Genomic DNA, 21,869 nt, shown 5'->3' on the forward strand with positions numbered 1-21,869 from the left:
CGTCTGCTACTCCTATATTATAAAATATTTGCCTAAACATATGCCCAATTGCAACTTAAATTAAAGAAAATATATCAGGTACTATCATGTAAGCGCCACAGACATATTTACATAAATATTTTGCGTTAAAAAACATCAACAATTAAACTAAATATTTCAATAATCAAGTTAATATTCATTCTAAGTAAAAAAATAAATTGCTAACATCATTTAACGTGATAATCATACTCCGTAGCTATCCGTGTGCTTGTATTTAGACGCTTACACAAAATTAAAACACGAGTTTATGCTAATATACTTGATTACGGTAGCGCCTGAAAGAATTTTAGAAAATACCTACAATGAATTTTGCGAAGCGTAAAATTTAAATTTCGTTTTGGACGCTTGTAATTTTCGTAAAAAGATACTGAATGTAAATTTTCTTTAGTGTATAACTATAACACGTTACCACCGTCACGTACACAACTTCGTTTACAAATCAAACTCAGTGTTTTCCTTACAGGATTTGCAGGGCCGCTCCAAATTGCTAGTCCGCTCTGAGCTTGTTGCGAGCAGGTGTAGTCATACAATTTGCTATGGCGACGCGATTCGTTTATATATTTTACGCGGACTATACAGTGCACGGACTTCAACGGTGAAAGGTCGTGTTTGAATCCATCCACTCTATTAAAAACTATTGTCGAACTGCTAATGAAACTACCTATTAGGACAGGAAACACCGGGTGAAAATCTATATGCCCGAAAGTTTAAAAAAAAATCTATCATTTTACACTTGACCAGTATAGTGAACTATGGCCTACAACCTTTAATTCTAAAAGAACTAGCAATAGGACCTCTTAACGCGAAGAATAATGTCCTTTCGCTAGATATCGTAAAAATAATAAATGAAACACGTTAAACACATAAAAATCATTCTTATATTACGTCATTACTTATACTTCAGAAACTTGAGCAATCCACCAGAATGTTAAATTGTTTTCTGCAAAAGATGAATGTTGCATTTCCTTTATACTATCTTTAGAATCATCGTCGGATATTCTAGCAGTTACTTTGGATTTAGTGAAAGGGTTTTCTATGCGTACTATAAGGGTTTTTGTAACATCACTCGCATCATTTGATTTAGGAGGCTTTGACTTTATATCAATTTCCTCTATTGACCCTTGAGAAGAAGATATGTCAACTTTACCTATTTTTTGTTCACCCCCTATGGGGTCTAACGCAGAATTAACTCTCGTTTCCTCATTTAGTCTATCCGGTGTATGCGTTTTGGGTTCTTCTGCAGGAGTAATGTTAATGATTTCCAAGTTAGCTTCATTATTTGGAAGTTCCTCATCTACATCCATTTGGTCGGTAGGTTTTTCCACAGATTTCACTGTACTTACACTAGGAATATCAACAGTTTCTACTGTACTTACAGTAGGAATAGTGACAGCAGTATCATTACTGGTTTGGTTTAAGTCAATTTCTAAATTAGATTTGTTATAAGGAAACTCCTCACCAGTTTCCATTTTAGGCAAATCAGTTGGTGACTTGCCACCATTGTCTAGTGCAGGTTTTTTAGGTGGAGGCTCTTCAGCTATATCATGTTCTGGTGTTAGAACAGATACTTCGTTTGTTGAGTCCATTTTGTGTGTCTCAGTAACCAATTCCTCACTAGGACTTGGTTGACTTACTTGCACCTGGTCTATAGTTTCCAATGAACGTGATTCAGTGGATGTCTGCCTTCCAGCATCACACGACTGTTCCTCAAGTTGTCCTTCATCTATTGGTTCATTATCTTTTCGTGACTGATCATTAGAAGAGTCCACTTTCATTTGTGGACTTATCTCTACAACCTGGTCACCGTCATCATCACTACTATCAATTTCTTCATCTAGAACTTTGACTGGGTCTACGAAATGAAATTGTCCAGATCCAGTAGCTAAAATTGGCCTAGTTGGATGTATTGAAACGCTGTTACAGCAATCTTGATGTAAACGAAACTGAAATAGAAAAATATTTATTAGTAGGTCCACAAACAGGATAAATGAAATACTATACTGCTATTTTATCTGATATGATTTTTCAAAGATTTGGAACTCGAGTAATTCCTTTTAAGAGTCAGCACTACATTCACGAACATAATTGAAGATGGAAACTGTATTAAGTAAAGTAAAATCTTTTTATAGCGGTACTCACGCGAAATGTAGCCGATTCTTCGTTAAAATCTCGTATACCGCATCTTTCTGTCCACTTAGTGTATTTTTCATCCCATACTCTTATAACCCCATCAGTCCCACCGGACACTAGGTATCTACCGCAAGTTGATATATCAAAGTATATCCTCTGATTTGTGCTTACACATCTCTTTAGTATATTAAGAGGTTTCTTATAGTATCTTAAATCCCACACTAGTAAGTTGTCGTCTTTGCGAGCTCCAGAAACTAGTTTGGTTTTGTCTGGAGTAAACTGAATGTGTGTAACACCACCTAAAATAACAAGAACCTCTTTATTAAACAAGTTATGTGATTTCCCATACTAAAGTGAGTAAAATGCTTACATTTTTAAATAATAACAGGCTTAAACAGCACGAGATTCACTTTCAGATATAAATTATGCATACTAAGCAGTAAAAGCAACAGTCTTCAACCAGCTAAACCTTGGCGGTAATAATAACAAATTTAATGAAAGCATAGCTGCTGTTAAATAGGAAACACACATATGGTATCATAATTTAGTCGCAAGCAATGGAATAACATGAGATAACTAAAAATCTAATGAAAGTTTCATTAGATTTTTAGAGAAGAAAGTAGAAGCAGAAAGATAAATTCAAAAATACATTTTCAAATATAAAAATATGAAAATTGAAAATATAATTATTTTCAAAATACCTAAGAATGAAGCTTAAATCATAAATACATATAAGCAATAAAATTTGATGTATTTTTGGAAAATGTACCTGTATGCCATTGCATATGTCCAATACTTTTGTATGTTCCCATATTTGTTATACTGAATAGTCTGATATTATTATCCCAAGAGCCAACAGCCAAAAAATCGGCATTACTGGCCAAACTTGAAACAGGGGATTTAACTTTATATTCAAGAAAATCTCTGCCTGGCCTAAAATAAGTAGAAGAGTACATATCAATCTAACCCCTCAAACGCATTAGCGGTTAACTGCGGGGGCGTCTAACCGTGCGGCTAGCCACCATTCCAGTTTAATATGCAACATAGTGCGTGATTGTAGCACTAAGCCGCCTCAAAGAGAAGAGGAGATGCTAGCTGCACGGTTAGCTCTAGCATTTGACCATTAGTGCGTAGGAGGGGTTAAGACCGGTCCACATTCTCGCGAGAACGCGAGAAAATCCCGATTCGTATCGGCTCCACATTCTCGTTTATCGTGCTTTTCTCGCGAGAATGTGGAGCAAGCTTTAAAGCTTGAATATATTAATAATACATGAGATTGGTATGTTTACGACAAAATTGAATTATATGCATGTGGCTATTTAGCAGTTGCTGTTTATTAATATTTATTAAGATAGATTAGATGTACTTTGAAAGTAGGACACAAGAGTGTTTACAGCAAATGTACTTTTTATTCATACTATTTTAACTGACATGCAACAGCATATGTTAACAAATATATTGAATAATAATATGATAATAGCAGAGCTACTTATAAGTGCTGCATAGCACAAGAAATTGATTAGTTACTGATACATCAAGTAGGAGATATTTTGCATATATGGATTTTTTTTATTATATGGGAGTAGCAGACGAGCATGCAGGCCACCTGATGGTAAGCGGCTACAACCGCCTATATAGTAGCTGATACTATTTACTATAATGAACATTTCTTTGCTTCAAAACGGAATTTACTTTTTTACAAGTTATTATCAGTCACTACTTAATATTAATTGTAATATTTGGTGTTATTGTTAGCTGATAAATTAGTTACTATATTCATTACTAGTTTTTGCCCGCGGCTTCGCCCGCGTTAATAAATATAACATGCTAACATACATAAAACTGAAAAATCGTACCTTCAACTTTGCTAAAAAACACACTTGAACAAATGAATAGTTTACGATTCAATCCTTACTAATATCGATTAAAATAATCGATATTAGTAAGGATCGATCTTTGGACCCAAAACGTCCAAAAGATTGATTCTCCGATTAATCGATCTTAGATCGCCATCCCTAGTTCCCGTGGGATTCTCGGGATAAAAACTATCCTGTCCTTTCTCGGGTCTCAGACTATCTTTGTACAAAATTTCATTAAAATCGGTTCAGTGGTTTAGGCGTGAAGAAGAGACAACCAGACAGACAGACAGACAAACAGACAGACAGACAGAGTTACTTTCGGATTTATAATATTAGTAAGGATTTTTCTACCAAAATTAACTTAGAAATGTATGAGTATGTAGCTCCAATCATTATCGCATAGCAGCTTCTAATATGACCAGAATTATTATTTTCTATGAATGATGTGCATGCTACCTAGCTATGGATGTGAGTCAAATTCACAATAGGATTGCGTAAATTTGATTTTCATTTAGCATAGCTCTAGTGGTTAAACTATGTAATTTACAATTGGAGCTATGGATGCTTGCGAAGTTCTGTAACCAGTAAAACTATGGCATTTACATAGTACATGTTACTTGCTTAGCTTAGCTTAAACCCCGCAAACTGCTTAACTAACCGCTCACCTCTGGTGGAGTGGCACCATAGTGAGCTATCATTGACCCAGACTTTAACTATGATTTGCCTATAGGTTGCTTTTTATAGTCCACTCCAAACTGCTAGTCCGCTCTGAAGTTGTTACGAGCAGGTGTAGTCATACAAATGTGTTATGAGGACGCGGTTCATTTCTATATTCAGAGCAGACTAGCAGTTTTACGCGGACTATACCTCACTTTTACATCCATACCTGTCCACATCAAATGTTCTAATGCATTTTTTGTAGCCGGCAACAATTCTATCCCCTTCATGGGTGAAGGTAATGGATAATGCAGGTTCCATCTCATCAACAGCATTAAAACCTCTGTAAGAACACCGGAGCGAGCCATTGTACGCATCCCACATTTGTATTGGAGAGTTCTTTTTTGTTGTTATCCAGCTAAAATAATGAAGGCAATTTTTAAAAATGCTACTGTGTCTGTCCTAAATATGTATAAGGATAACTGATAAGACTCTTATGTTCTATGACAAATTGTGATGGAAATGATAAAAACATATCTGATGAAAAATAAATATTTCCCACTCAATCTTATTTTATTTATGTTGAATATTTCAAAAACTCAGTAATTAATGACATACCTGCAAGTCTCAGGGATGTAACTATTCATTTTTGGGTACCAACAAAAGTCGTATACTAAACCACTCTCCTTCACGTGAATTATAGCTGGCAACAGAGTGATCATGCGGTCACGACTAGGGCGCCCTTCGTACAGATCGCGAGGTAGTTCCATAATATGAAACCCATCGTAATTCACCACGGATAAACAGCAGGTACCGTCAGGCGACCACTTACAACCACGCAGATACGGCTGCACGTCGAAGCTAGCGCCTGGGGATCGCTCCCAAAAAGAATTACATAGCTCTAATAAACTATCCCCGGCAAACAGCTCGGGTGAAACTGCGTCTTTGGTTTGAAAGTTTTCGTCCTTAGCATGACTAGTGTTGAGGTCAGGTGGTGGCGCGATAACATCCGCCATTATGTCCAAGCAGTATTATTTCAGGAATATATTTTTAACATATAAATAGTTTAATTAAACGAGAAACCGGCAATCGACACTTGTTCATCAAAACAAATAATGTCAATTGTGAAATTGTCATTTGTCAGTGTCAATTCATTGAGTTATCAACTGACATTTAAGCTTTTTCTAAACGCCGTTTTGTATCCTAGGTCGTGTCAATGGAGTGTTGTTCGAAGAGTGTTGTGAAAAAATCTTTATAATAAGTATATATTTAAGAAATATAGAAAATATGACATTTTCAGATTTAGTTTGATTTATTCCGTTTTAGTTTTTTCATTGTATGTTATAGAATATTTTTTAAAATAATCATAGTCATAGACAATTCTTTCTACCTAAACGAATCCTTCACATATTTTGGTCAATATCAAAGTGACATTTGATCTGACGTCAATTGAATTGAGAACTCGTAGTTCGTAGTTTCGTACGTCTCGTACTGGATGAATTAGTCTGAAATTGCATTAAAAAGTCCGCGAGTTTTCTTTGTGCTAATTTATACAGGAACTGTATTGACTTAGTTCTGCTTCTAATAAATTACTGAAAGCAGTAAGGACAAAGCATGATAATGTTTTTTGGGGGATTATTTTGTAAATACTCTTGAGTGTTGATTTGTGGTGTTAATAACATATTAATTGGAGGTGTAACGGTTTTGTTTGCCTTTTCAGATGAATCTTAAGGCGTTTGCGAGAGGGATACGGTACGCTTCAAGTAGACTGAGGAAGATGTCGTTCCCAGCATCGCCTGCTAAAGCCTCGTTATGTTGCGAAGAGTCTCCCGAGGGTGCTCCGCCGACGTATGCGATGTACGAGGCTTTGAAGGACTCCTGCCAAAATAATGCTACGTATTTCCAACCGGACGATAGCGAAAATGGACAGCGATTGTACCAAGGGTTCATGACTCTGTTGGATCATATTGATACGGTGTGGCCTTTAGTTGATCATGTGAGAAAGGTATGTTTACATTATTTCTATTTTTTAAATATCTTCGTGTCCTCTAGGAATATTCATTCCCTCAATATTAAATGGTACAATACTTAAATATTTTATCTGGTGAAATCTTAAACGGTATAATGCTATTTTCTTAAGAGTTTTACAAAAATGTACAGCCAATATCAAATATAATAAAATATAATTTCCGAAATAAAAATATCTAATAATTTATTTTATTGTATATTATAATATTTACTGTATAGCTTATTTCAGAAGTATGACTATTTTTAATCTTCAATAAATTAAATTAATTAAATGAAGGAAAATATGTAGATATAGAACATATAATTTAATCTAAAATTAAATAAAACAATATCTAATCATTTTAAATTGTATAAAAATAATTTTATACACCCAATATTATTTCCCGAAAGAAGCTAGTCTGGTTATCCTACTATAGGGCAATTTCTTTTTGTGACTATCCTATACAAATATTTTTTACGTAGATATATTTCTTATGTGACACTATAAAAATGGCACATTAATTTTATCTTTAAAAATAAAATCCTAAGGTTATATCTTTTTATTTGTAGAATGTGTAGTTGTGTAATAGGATAATAGGATGATAATGATAATATTCTCGCATATAGTTAAAATTACAATGTTATAGGCCAAGATTTCAATTGCCATGTGTAAATTGAACTTTGATCTTTATGTTTATACAAGACCTTGCGTGAATCATAGCAATTATAAACTGGTATAATATTGAACTAGTTCTAATACCTGATCTAATATAGAAACAATGCTATTTATTATTCATTCTCACTAATAAGATTTTATAAAAAAAATAGTTCAAAAGTATGTATATGTAGACATGGCTACTCATAAGGTATAGTGGCCATTATATCAGTCAGTACCTCAAAGGTTCCTAAGTTCAATCCCAGAAAGATAAAGCAAGGTGTAAACCATGAATTAATTTATGTGTTAATTATGCATGTTTATGTGTGAATTAGTACTGTTTGTCATTTTCATATTGTTTCTTTATATACCTACACATCTTTAATTTACCAGTTTACAATAATTGTATGTATGAATAAAAACATCTGAAAATTTACTTTGAACTATAATTAAACTCCGTCTTCAAATTTATAACAAACAAAAACAAATCTGAAACATTTTTAAGCTTATTCTTAGTGCTTATATAATTGTTCTAGGTGGCACCCTTATATGACTTCGACAACAAATCACCTGGTAATGGCTACAGAAGCTTTGTGTCAGTTGTGGATTCCTGTGTGCTACATGGCTTGAAGCTGAGCAGGCAGGTCTGCACTGGTAGGGATGCTCTGCTGTTCCGGAAGGGATATTTTGTTAAGTAAGCTATTTTTAAATATAACTTTATTTAACACTTAACACTGTCCTATTTTGAAGTGTGAATATAATAATTTATTGATTGGAAAATAATACAGCCCATCAAAATGGGCTCTTAGTCGTAATTATAGAGTTGTCACTAGATTCAGTCTTTTTAGAAGACTTTTTCAGGAAAAAATGAGGATGGTCAGAGGCCAATTCTGGAAAACCTTACATATAAATAAATATTTAATTAGAGTTGGAAGCGCCAATTTGTCTAGCAATTCTATTACAATTGACCTAAAATATTGTAGTTGGTTGCACATGTTTATTTGTAGTTCAGTCCGAACCGACTGTTCCACTTGCAAATAAAAATAGATCCGCTCATAGAAAATAACAATGAGAATTTATTTATCGTAGAGGTGAATGTATTGAACAAAAACTAGTATACTAGTTTATCAGAGGTTATCAGAATTTCTTTTGACATGTGACACTATTTTATGTAGTGAGATTCAAGCCATTATATGTAAAATTGAACCAGTGCCAAATAAAGATACTTAAATTGAAATAAACTGGGACACATAATTTAAATTGAATGGATTCTTTTATTAACCACGCTATCAATTATTGAGTAATCAGTTTGGTATTCTTATTAGATGTCCACAACTTTGAATAAAAATAACACAAAATTGAAGTAGCAGGGTTTGAGATTTTTTTTTAAATGCGACCGCCGTAAGCCCACCGATCGCCGCGATATCGCAAACCCACTATACGCGCGCTTTCAAATTGTTCTACTCTATCAGAGGATTGATCAATGGTTATTACAATTTATAGTCAGAAGTAATTTTGGTAACATTGCAAAACGTATATGCGGAGTGTGCCCTGTGAGTGTGATAGATGGGTTTGTATAATTGACATGATATGCTGAACCCACACGAACGAAATTACGGGCATAGCTTGTATGGAATATGGTTAAATACAAGTCATGTCTATTTCCAGGGAAATTGAATCTTGCAGTCAGCTTCTCGCTTCATTAGGCACATGTCTCCATCACCTCCAAACCTTGCTATCTTGGGCACCACCTGGAGAACTCTTCCCCACCGAACCCCACTCACCAGAAGAGTTGTTTGCGCAAGCAGACACGATAAATCAGTATTGTTTCTATGGCAGATGTCTTGGATTTCAGGTAATGCATAAGACAAAGGTCTGTACTAAAGCATAGAAAAAATATATAAAATTAAGACAAAAGCGCCAATTAAATGCCAATAGAATAGCTAAGAGCACATAAACTTATGTATAAAATTGGGAAAAAACATCATTTTTCAAGTGGTACAAGTATGTATCATCAATCATTACATAGGGTGTAGATTATTATAAAGTAATTTTATTAAATACTATGTGACAAAAATCTGAATGGCATTAAAGTTAAGTTGGATTATTTACGAATGCTTTACAGTATCCCAATTTAAGATTTGCCAATAGAAGCAGACTAATTGAGCAGTTGTCAAATGTCCCAGTCAAATCTAAATTTTTACTTCCAGTTCTTACCATCAATGCGTGGTATACTAAAGGGTATTTCTATATGCATGGCGGGTTTCTCCGAAGCGTACTACAGTCAAGGCAACCTGATCAGCTCAGTGTGGACAGGGGGACAGTACCTGATAGACCCAGAGATGAGGGCGCGACGGATCGTGAATATATCGCAGTCGGCTAGTGTGGAGTTCTGCAAGGCGTTCTGGTTTTTGGCTGAGAGTGGTAAGTACTAACTCACACGATTAGTTAACGTATTCAAGAATATTAGTAGCATTTATTTACTGATCCTTAGGACCCTTTTCCTGTCACGCAGGTTCGTGTGTACAGTTCCCTTGCGTACTATTGTTTAATAGATACTTTTACTATACACGCCACACGCAAACGGCTCGCAAAGTGACTGCAGTAAGTTAATTTACACATGCGAATGACACCCGCGTGACAGGAAAATTGCCCTTTCTTAAGCAAAAAAAAAAACAAAATTTCATTTTCTGATACTTTAAGATACTTAATGCATTGCCAATAGAATACAGTTTGTTTATATTTCATTTTCTTTCGAAAATCGTATGTTATTATCGTAAGATCACTATTGTGTTTGAAGTGTGAAAGATTAGCAATAGAAAATATTATTAGCGTCAGTATAAAAACAGAATTATAGTTATTACGCTAATTATTGCAACTGTAGTACACATGTGTTGGGTGACGTATTATAATTGTAACATATGATTTTATCACATTTATTACGTACTTAATAAGAGATTAAATAATAAACAGACTAATAAATCATTTAATGCGATTATGTGTCGCTAATTAATTGAGTAAATGGCTATTGTTCATTTCACTCGTATAAACAATATGGCACAACGGAATTATGATAAAAAAATGTTTAATACTATGTGAAATAATAAATTTGTTTCAAGAATATTTTAAAGTAAATATGTTCACACTTTTACGTTACGTTATGTTACGAACAATATCTACGTACGTTACGTAACGTTTACGGCAAAATAAAAAAAAACACATTGTATTGTGCCTACGATTAATTGAAACAACACTTATCCGTTTTCTCGATTTGTCTCACACTTTGTCAATCTATTTCGTGTACACTGCGTTGGTAAATAATAAAATAAATAAATAAATTCATCCCTTTTTGTCTATTATATTTTTAGAAATAATGAAACGGGTGCCAAGTTTAATGTCGTCGACAGTAGCAGTGAATAAAATAATAACAATCCCTCCGGAACCTTTGGTGGTCACGACGTTGGAAGGCAAGGAAGTAACATTTTTGCCTCCAACTGTTCATATTGGACTTCAAGGGCTTAATGTCAGGTTGATTAGCGTTAACAAGAGAATTGGGATGGTATGTATCAATTTCTAAATATTTTTTTCTTAAGTATGGTTACTAGCAGTTTTACGCTGACTATACTTACATTTTATTTAACAAACAATTTTTTTTTGTTACTAATGTAATGACTGACTAATAATTTTCTTGTGCATGAGTTTTCAATTCTTGACGCCGGTTTAAAATATTTTTTTGTTACAAGTATGGTCATTAAATCCTTATTCTTCGCGTTCAACTCTCAAAAAAGCTGGGTTTTCCTTAAAGATACCTAAATGAAAAATGAATACCTACTACTGCTCATGGTCTGGGTGTTCGATTACTTATCTCTGTCTATAGCACCATACAGCATAATATGTATAAATTTCTTTCAGACCGACGAAGGTACATCAACTCTACCACCGGCAGATGGCGTGCTATTTCACTGTCATGGCGGGGGTTTTGTGGCACAAAGTTCGAAGTCGCACGAAACGTATCTACGGGAATGGGCGGCTAAGCTGAACATGCCAATATTGTCTATAGACTACAGTTTAGCACCGCAAGCGCCCTTCCCGAGGGCTTTAGAAGAAGTGTTCTATGCTTATTGCTGGATGGTGAACAATTTTGAGAAAATTGGGACTACAGGTAAAAACATGGATCATACAGCATTATATTTAGGTATAGTGCTTTTTACACTACACATTGCAGTATAAAGATATATTTTTTTGCAATACCAATGAAGCCCGATAATTATGAAGATTTTTAAAGTCATCACATTTATATTTGTATGTAATTATAATGTACTTTAGTAATAATATCATATAGAATACCTTAGTTGCTAAAGGGGAGACCCTAAATTTATCGACGAAAAATCGTTTAAAATCAATCACAAAAAGCTCTATTTCTTTAGCAAACAAGGGTAAGCAACACATCAAGATTTTCCTACTGCAATTTCGCGTCGATATAATTATGCACCTTTAGCTAATATTTATTAATTTCTATCGACAGGCAAACGCATAGTATTCGCGGGTGACTCAGCGGGCGCGAACCTCATAGCATCGTGCACACTGAAGATCCTGAACGCTGGTCTTCGACCCCCTGAGGGTCTGTTCATGGCGTACGCGCCCTTGCTGGTGAGCTTCATCCCGAGCCCGGCGCGCCTGCTGTGCCTCATGGACCCTTTGCTGCCCTTTGGCTTCATGATGAGGTGTCTTAAAGGTGAGATTAACTAAATAAAAATATTTCGATAATATAACAAAGGCAGAAATAGCCTAGTGGTTAAGAAACTCTGCCGAAAGGTCCGAGGTTCAAATAACTCTGATTTTTCAAAGTTATGTTCATATTAGAAATTAATTGTTACTTGCTTAAAACAGTGTAGGAAAACGTCATGAGGAACCCTTCCTACCTGAGGGATTTATAAAAAAAATCCCAAAGGTATGTGAAGTCTACCAATACGTATGTGGCCAGCGCGGTGTACTATGGCCTAATCCTTCTCATTCTGAGAGGAGACCCGTGCCCAGCAATGGCACAATAATGTGTTGGTGATGATGATAACATAATACTTTTATAACATAAAACCTTTAATTCAAAGGTGGTAGAACCCGGTGTGGTTCCACTCCGGCGGCACCACCGCCACACCTATTTCTGCCTCATAATAGCAGTGTTAAGAGCTGCTGTGTTCTGGTTTTAAACGTGTGATAAGGAAGACATACTTTCCGATAAGTCTTTTCTATACATGAAATACATCAATAATAAATATCTTTACAGCTTATGCAAGTCCAAATCCAAAAGGCAAAGAGGACAAAAGCGCAAACAAGGAATTAACAGGTTCCAATGCAACAACTCCTGTTGATGGAAACGGTTTCCTCCGAGTCAGTCCTTCACAAGGTACATGTAAACATGATGATTACATTAGTTATTGCTTTAGCGAGATTTTATATGATTGATTTTCTCAATAAAAATACGCTTTTTACACTCACAGCCCGAATAGGATCCCTGTGTCGTGGGTGCCATGAACATACATATAGACAAATACAAACACCCAGCCCCAAAAATTTAAATTCATCATTTAGTTATTTACCTGGCCGGGGATGGAACCCGGGACCCTCTTCTGGGCGTCAGATTAGTAGGGTGGTCACTCCGCCACGCGGGTGGTCTTTCTTTCTTGCTTATTATTAATGTGAATCACTTAACATTTACATCGATCGCTTAAACATTTATTGAAATCAAATCAAATCAATAGTTTTTATTCAAAATAGGTTCTTTACAGAGCACTTTTTGAATGTCAATACAATTACCACCATTTCACAAAAGTATTTTTAAAAGCGAATAAACATGTATAATATTATTATTTAGGTAATTAAATACTCATTTCCTTACAGAAGGCACCAGTGAAGGTCCGTCATCGTTCGAAGAAGTGTCACCATCAGATCTAGCAGAGCTTCAAGCGCACAAATCGGGTAGCGAGAGGAGGAAGTCCTCGGATACTACCATCAGCGCTGCTTCTCTACAGAGTGAACATACTGCTACAGGTAAGTAACTTAACTTTACCTTCTATAAGGCAAGAAGGTACATAGTTCAGTTCAGCTCAATGATATAGAGACCGTAGCGTGTCCAGTGAAAATGTAGTGAGAAAAACAACACGTCTGAGCGTTCTTTAAGGATACCTCAAAGGTACGTGAAATAAACAAATTCACATTTGTCCAACTTGATGGTTGGTGAGTTTTGGTTAGAAAATGGCCTAAAGCTAAATTTTCTCACTCTAAGCGGAGACCCTTACATGACATAAGGACAATAATAATTGATGACGACGATAAGTCCATGGGGCCACAATGAATACTGAATAATTGAAGTAGCTAAGTAGGACTAATAGAATATTGACGGTGCATAGTCAATACATTTATGAAAATATTATGTATGTAAGAAAACACACTGAAATGTTTGAAAAAAATAGTAACCACCATAACTTTAATACCAGAAATAGAAATAAATTAGCAATTCCTAAACATAGATTATGTAAGGTGGCTAGATCTTTCGTGGGCAACTGTATTCGCTACTACAATAAAATACCCGACCACATTTTGAATCTCACAGAAAAAAAGTTTAAACATGTCGTTAAACTAACGCTATGTAAAAAAGCGTACTATAAAGTAAGTGATTATTTGACTGACAAAACGGTGTGGTCTGAATTAGCTCCAGCTCCACATGTTACCATTACGTTAAGTTAACATTGTCAAAAACATTTTTTTTTAAAAGATGTGTGTTATGGAGTTTCTTTCGCCGCTTCTTCTCCATAACGAAACACCTTGTGAAGTGGTGGTAGTTGCTTTGACATTCAAAAAGTGATCTGTAAAGAACCTATTTTAAATTAAAAAAAAATGATTTTTGATTTTGAGCATATGGGCGTTACCGTACTGCGGCTTTCCGCAGTACGGTAACGCAGACATACTTTTCCGAGGTATTCCAGCTTAGTCTTAAGGGGTAGCGGCGCATCTGTGGCCGACCGCAAATATGAATAGAATCTTACCTGGAGTTCATTGAGATATCCATGGGCAGTAGCTACTTAACATCAAGTGGATTACATGCTCGTCTGCTCCTCCTACTCCTATATTATAAAAAATATCTAGCATACATTTTAATTTTTTGAGACATTTTATATTTTTTGCACTATACAGGTGTAACTCCAGCCGAAGACAGATCGCAGCAGCTAATGGCGGACTTCTTGGATCGGTACGTGTTGGACAGCGATACCGATTCGGAAGGACGCCGAATACCCATCATTAAGCCAAACCTGAAAAACCAGGACGATTCACACAGGTCAGTTCTTATAAAAGTAATTAAAATAAATACATAATTTTTAAAGTATTTTTTTTAGTAATTTACGAGGTCTATGTGTTTATAAAAACTTGTGTGTGGAAGTCCTATCTAAAATTGTTTTTTAATTCCCGGTATCAGCTAGATAATCAGACAAAACTAGAACAAAAAGAAATTATGTTTCTTTGACATTTAAATATTGGACTTAGAAAATTATTTTGAACTCACAGACGTATTCCTCGATGTATGTTTTAAATTAAAATAGATATTGTCATTTAACATTGATTTGATTTTCCATTGATTGATTAATATTCCAGTAGCCTGATTTTTGAGTAGATAGCTGTTGTGTTTTTGCAAGGAGTACCTAATACATTTAATTTGAAAATAGGTAGGTACATTGTGCTTGTGTGATGTGTTACTTCATCTTACCAAAGCCGAAATATTTCTAGGCTAGCCAAAATAGGTATAGATGGTTAATTCATCTTCGCTCTTTGCTCTACATGCGTAACCATCCATTATGATTCGGTCATCATTCGATTTGCAGACAGTGGATAACTAAAAGGTGTGATCTTTATCTAAAATATGTGTAAAAATTGTTAGTATATTTTTTTGTGCATAACTGCACACATATTCGTACAATTAACCCACGTATTGAGCTCAAAATTAAAACAATCTATATACTACCTATAAGTAAAACCTGAAAAGTTCGGAGACTGAAATTTATTAATGATAGGTAATGAATAGTTATTATTTTGTAAGTTAAAAATATTTTAATGAATTAATAAAGTAATATATAATAATACGTACAATCCGCGGTTTAATTTTTAACAGAACTTTTTATATAAATGATTATAATAGTAGATTTTTGTAAATTATTTACACAAACAGAGAGGTGGAATCGGAAAACTCGAGTACATTAATCGGCGAGCCTCCCTTGATCGAAGAGCCCGATAGCAAGGACAAGAAGAGAATTAAAACACGGTGAATAACAATAAATAATGAATGTTAATATAAAAACTAATGGATGTATAAACTTAATGACAAAGTAATCAAATAAACTCTTAACGATTAATTTTGCATAAAGATTAATCTTTGAACTTGCCTCAGTATGCGGTAATAGTGGACTTTGGATTGCTTCTTGATTAGCATAAACTACTTATTGACCGATTGCACGGAAAGGCTCAAATACTATTCACAATAGATAGGACATCAGGCTGATCGGACTAATTTGCATGCTATATTATGTTTGCGCACATTTCTAGTAGACTTTTAAATGTTTTGCCTACCGACGTAACATATGTTTGAGTTTCTTTTACTAGAAATTGGCAAATTTCATGTCATGGTATTACATGTTAATAACAGGCGTTAGAGTACATATTCAATTGACTCAAAAATGCAGATTGAAACAAAGTAGATTGAGAGTGTTATTTGTTTACTTTGTCTATGTATAAACTGCATTAAAATCCACTAATGAACATATAACAACATTATCATTTAGGTTATTACATCTGTAAATAAATATTAAATATGTACGATTCCATATTATCAATAAAATCACTTCATCTCATTAATTAAATCTTGGTGCAGTTTATCTCCATTAGTTTATAAATGCATATGTTGCTTACTAATAAACCTCTCGTACATATAACAAAATTACTAATTACAAAATAAAACTAGTTAATACGCATGTATATTAAAAATAACGCTTCCAACATTAATAGCTATATTTTATTATTACTTTGTTTATTTAATTTTTCAAACATTAGTTTATAAATTAACCCTTAATAGTTTAAAATATTTATTTATTGTATAAACTATAAATATGTATACTAATACAGTAGTATAAAAGTTAGAACTGTTTTATCAATATTTAGCACAACAGGGCTCCTATAAATGTGGTTAAATAATAAAATAAATTATTATAAGAAATGCTTAAAACGGGCAATTTTTATGCATTACATTTGTATTTAATGTTCTGTTCTACTAATAATGGTACATTGCTTGCAAATATCGTATAACCTGCATGGCAAAGCTTCATAATACAACGTATTTTGTTAAGATTGTAGCTGAATATTTAAACAAATATTTTATTTGTAGTTCGATTATTTGGACACCAGGACTATAATTATTTTTATTATAGCAGCTGTTAAGGCCGATCGCCTATTGGCTACTATCGCTTGGGCAACTGGTAGCTTAACTAGTGGTTAACGTGATATCGAAAGAGGCTTAAGAAACTTACCATTAGTAGCGATATTACCTACCGTGGTGAGGTAGGTATCGCTCAGGCGATAGAAGCCAATAGGCAGTCGACTTATAGGTATGTGACCTATACTCCAAGTTCGAAGGCATAAATTAATTAAGAAAGCAAACTTAATTCTGCTTGGATATATTATGTATGGGCAACAATGACTAATAACAGTATTAGGGATGCATGTTCTATTATATAAATTATGCTAATATTTTAATAATAGATATCATACACTTATACAGCCTTTATAGCTTAGTTAACAGAACAATTATACTTCTTTAGATTTCTCACTTTTACAATTTACATTACTTTCTTATAGAAACGTTTAAAAATTAAACATAATAAAATACAACATAAAAGTTGCATTTTGTTAAGTGATATTCCTAGAGATGACATTATTTTTTTTGTCCACAAGTTTAGTTGTAGTGTTAGATTACTAGTAATTTGAATAAGTATAATTTTATATATTTTACGTGCTTGATGTTCATTTATTTTAGTGAAACAGTAATGTAATGCAGGATTGAAAAAATCTATCCATCTAAAATAATATTGGTTTTCCAATATGTAAATGAACAATATGTTTGTAGTATAATATATTTTTGAATTTATTTTTATAGGATAAGTGAAGCAGCTACAGGCATAATGGGTGCAATGTCGTCCCGTCTCGCCTACATTACGGGATCTAACTCTATTGTAAGGCCGTCTCAGGAAGAGTAAGTAGAATATTTTTTCGTATATAAATGTATAATTTAGAATTAGATCATCATTTTATTATTTTTATCTTATCTTACCAAATTAAAACCTGAAGCTTTATTAATAATTGTTCTAAACGTTCTTAGAAAGCCAAAAATTGATTATAATAGAAGTTATATGATGCTATTTAATTTTAAGTGATGTATTTTTATTTTATTTTCAAACACTGCAGTAGGTGTATTCCTTTTAGTCTCATATCTTTGTACATCGTACTACCTTGTAACTTTGCTTCATTCATGGATTTTTTTTTATTTTATGAATAGAAATAAAAGAGCACTATGAATAGAAGTAAAAGAGCACTATTTATCTCTTTCATAATTATGTATGTCGGAGAAGGACGGCTCTCATCGACATCATTGATAGAATGTATGGGTTTTGTGGGCGTAATTATAGGGTAGATGCAGGCACAAATACAGTAATCACATTATTTATTGTTCTTAACATTTATAACTTCGGATTTACAAAATAACTATACTACCCTACTACTATTACTTTACAAACAAAGGATTTGAGCAGCAGGTTCAAGGTAGTGACTACACGCTCCAAAGCACAACGAAATAATGATCCACCTCAATCACTCACATAAGTTCTTATCAATGTTTCCCCACCGCACCGCCACATACCTCGACTCCACTAGAGACCTCTTAAAAGTCTCTGCTCTGATTCTAATATGAAAGGTATACAATGACTGTTAATTATAATTTAAATCAATATTCCCTTCGATTGATCAAGTACCAATAACATTACTAAAATACTATAATAACAGTAAGTCAAGCTATATTAAATAACTATGTTATATTCGATTCTTCCTCCGACAGGTATATATGTGTATTTATATATTATGTTTATATATTATATGTATATATTATGTGTCTTCTTCTTCTTAAAGTGCCTCTCCATACTATTGAAGGTTAGCTATCAGCTTATTGCTATCCTCCTTGCTTTTAGCTCTGCGAAATAGCTCAGCGGCGCTGGCTATTCCGGTCCACTCTCGGATGTTACGTAACCACGACTTCTTTCTCCTGCCAACCTTCGTCTTCCAGCTACCTTTCCCATCATTATTATATATTATGTGTATTTATTTGTATATATTTATGTCTTTGTTATCTATCTATTTTTGTGCACACTATGTTTGCCTATTACATAAAATTTCCGACCATAGGGGCTGCTGGAAGAAATTTCAGGTTGAAATAATTAGTCCTCTGTACTATATCTCTTTTTAATGCCTTATTTTGTTATGATTCTGTGTAAACAATTTTTTAAATAAATAAGTAAAGTTATTATTATTAAGTGTAAGTGTACCACTCATGAATAAAGGTTCTATGTGCCCTTTTATCTATCTATTTTAATAGTTATTATAATATCCCTAAAGGTTAGCGGTCCGTTCGAATCTAGACGCGTTGATAGCGCGCAGTCCGTCCGACGAGTTCATATTCTCAGTACCGCGGGACCCTCTGCTCTCGCCCTTCTGGGCAGACGACCAACTGTTGAAAAGGTTCCCTCCTGTCAGGATATTAGTAAGTATCTAAATGTTTGCTCTTTTTTGTAAGTGGCAAATGATTATAAAATGTAGCCTGTTCAGCTGTTTGGTATATGGTCACTGCGTCATACATGGGTATCTGTAATCCACTTGAAAGACCATTAATGTCCTACCTGGTGTTCACCACCTGGTGGTACTGAGGACTAAATTTGTATATCGTATACCAACAATAATGGCAGGAATTGCCCCTCATTAACGCTTAACACTACTGTTGTACGAAGCCGGTGTAATGGAAGTTCGACGCCGATCGGTGCAGAAATTGAATGATTAGTCGTGCAGGCCTCACATTCCTCTGAGCTACTCAGTGAAGCAGAGATAACCTAGTGGTTAAGAAACTCGGCCTCTAGATCGACGGGTCCGAGGTTCAAATTTCAGGCACGCACCTTTGATTTTTCAGTTATGTGCGTATTAGAAATCAATTATCACTTGCTGAAACGGGGAAGGAAAACATCGTGAGGAAATCTGCATACCTGAGAAATCTTAAAAAAAAGTTAAAAAAAGTATCTGAAGTCTACCAATACGCACTTGGCCAGCGCGGTGGACTATGGCCTAATCCTTCTCATTTTGAGAGGAGACCCGTGCCCAGCAGTGGGGCTGTAATGGGTTCCAAATCAAAATCAAATCAATTTGTTTTATTAAATAAAGGTTCTTTAGGTTGATAATGAGCTACTCTAACTCTTAAAAGAGACCCTTGTACGACAGTAGTATGCTTGCAATAATAATTTGTGTTTATTTTTCAGTCCGTTCACTTAGACCCATGTTTGGACGACTGCGTCATGTTCGCCAAAAAGTTGAAAGGGCTGGGCAATGAGGTCGGGATTGATGTCTTAGAAGGATTGCCACATGGATTTCTAAATTTCTCTCTTGTAAGTTTGTAATTATCTTTTGTAAATAATAATGAAAAAATATTTAATGATAATTTTTAGTAGTAATGGAACAGAAGTGTCATAAAGAATATAACAACAATATGATTAAACTTTAATTTAAGAACTAAGGAAATTAGAAGAACGAATAGAAATAACTACGAAACTAAGTGTCAAATTCAAAGAACTGCTAATATTATATGGTTGGCTAGATTGTAATTCTGATTTATAAAGTACTGATACTTTATACACAAAAATGTTCACGTTAAATAATTGCACCTGTTACCTTTTCTCCACAGATGGCCAAAGAAGCGAACGAAGGCTCGAAACTGTGTTTAGAACGGATCAAGCAGTTGTTCGACCTAGACAAGAACAGTACGACATCCGCAGAGCCCTTATGAATGTGTGGAGCTTGCTGCCACGCGTAGTTACGCTTGTACGCGATTATCATAGATAAGTATAGATATCTCACCGCCTTGTAATTGATGGAAGCCATTAAGTGGCTTAAACGGCTGAAAATTCTGTCAGCCATTTAATGGCTGTCATGGTAATTTACGCGGAACAATACCGACATGCGCAGTTAAAACACCAAAATCGAAGAAAAAGTGCCGAGAAATATCGTTTCATTCGTAAATGATCTGAAAACTACATTTTTTTAATATTATTCAAACTCGAAAATAGATGTGACAATTTCAATTGTCAAAACTGGTTACATTTTCCTGTTAGGAGTGAGTAATCTTTACTAATCTATGCATATTATACACAAAAGTTCTATGGACACGAAAAATATTGGCTCCTGTTTATGAGTGAAATATAGTCATTGTCTATGCTTCTCGCTAGAGGAAGTGGTATTAAAATGTTTATAATCTTGTTAACTTGGCTGTATAAATACAGTTCCTTTGTTTCTGTATGGGGGTGTCGCCAATCCCCCTTTGGGTAAAATAGGGTCTATATTTAATTTAATTTATTTATAAATGTGAGGTATCAAAGACCCTGTACTTATGTAATGTAAGACCCATTTTAAACATCGCAAGTAATTTATATAATAATAATGTGTTAATATTATTTCTATCTACCGTCAAATGATTCTAAAACTCAGTAATTTCCGTCGCATATTTTTACAATTGAATACGCTTTATCTATATAAAAAAGTTTTTGATCTAAATATCTCCTAGCCGCCTACTTAAATGTTTATTATCTGTATCCTATAGCATACATTTATGTAAAATATTGTTTACTTCAAAGGTTTTATTTCTATTTACGTCAAAAATCTCTCTCTGGCGCTCTCTCGTCATCTCAAATCATCGGAATATATTATTGTAAAACTTTTAGTTGTATAAGATATTATATTACTTAACAAGAATCTATTATTCTTAATATGTATTACTTATTCTTATAAATTTCTATGCAATATATATACACAATAATATTGTCGAAATAAATATTGAAACATTTGGAAATAAATAATATTATATTATATTATTCATTGTATCATAGCTGAATATAAATGTATGCAGTGGGCTATGCACATATCTTTAATCTGCCGACTATTTTTTTTTATTTAACTTTTCCAAATAGTACTATTTACTGATTACATAGAAAATTATTACGCCTATATACTTATGTATAATTATATAATGAATTCACTTCTCATCACACTAGGTACATCTAGATTGAGTACGTTTTTCTATGTTTGTCTTATTTTATAAATAAGAATCGACGGGTTTGTAAACAAAGCAAGTTTAGTATACTCTGCGCCAAACTGCTAGTCCGCTCTGAAGTTGTTGC

General features: G+C 34.0%; 2 protein-coding genes across 4 annotated transcripts; one reads left to right on the forward strand and one right to left on the reverse strand.

The window, feature by feature from the left end:
• Positions 1-899: 899 nt before the first annotated feature.
• On the reverse strand, positions 900-5,805 carry WDR79 (Telomerase Cajal body protein 1 homolog). Its single transcript, XM_073074977.1, has 5 exons — positions 5,304-5,805; positions 4,915-5,103; positions 2,939-3,102; positions 2,179-2,468; positions 900-1,982 (listed from the first exon to the last, which is right to left on the reverse strand). Exons 1-5 carry the CDS (start codon positions 5,699-5,701, stop codon positions 933-935), a joined length of 2,091 nt encoding a protein of 696 aa, XP_072931078.1. The 5' UTR covers positions 5,702-5,805; the 3' UTR covers positions 900-932.
• A 357-nt stretch (positions 5,806-6,162) lies between these two features.
• Hsl (hormone-sensitive lipase) lies at positions 6,163-21,548 on the forward strand. 3 transcript variants are annotated; one of them, XM_073075034.1, is made up of 16 exons: positions 6,163-6,286; positions 6,406-6,690; positions 7,884-8,041; positions 9,016-9,202; positions 9,558-9,771; positions 10,716-10,906; positions 11,260-11,509; positions 11,873-12,082; positions 12,632-12,751; positions 13,246-13,395; positions 14,539-14,680; positions 15,566-15,658; positions 17,543-17,638; positions 19,051-19,195; positions 19,959-20,084; positions 20,381-21,548. In XM_073075034.1, the coding sequence occupies exons 2-16, from the start codon at positions 6,406-6,408 to the stop codon at positions 20,480-20,482; spliced, it is 2,469 nt and encodes an 822-aa protein (XP_072931135.1). In that variant the 5' UTR covers positions 6,163-6,286; the 3' UTR covers positions 20,483-21,548. The 3 variants fall into 3 exon arrangements, with proteins under 3 accessions (XP_072931135.1, XP_072931126.1, XP_072931144.1); XM_073075025.1 differs by having other exon boundaries at positions 6,169-6,327; XM_073075043.1 differs by lacking the exon at positions 15,566-15,658 and having other exon boundaries at positions 6,169-6,327.
• The last annotated feature ends 321 nt before the right edge of the window (positions 21,549-21,869 follow it).

Source organism: Epargyreus clarus, unplaced genomic scaffold (assembly GCF_041222505.1).
Source record: "Epargyreus clarus isolate Ecla_fem2 unplaced genomic scaffold, WU_Ecla_fem_2.2 ptg000001l, whole genome shotgun sequence".
Taxonomy (NCBI): domain Eukaryota; kingdom Metazoa; phylum Arthropoda; class Insecta; order Lepidoptera; family Hesperiidae; genus Epargyreus; species Epargyreus clarus.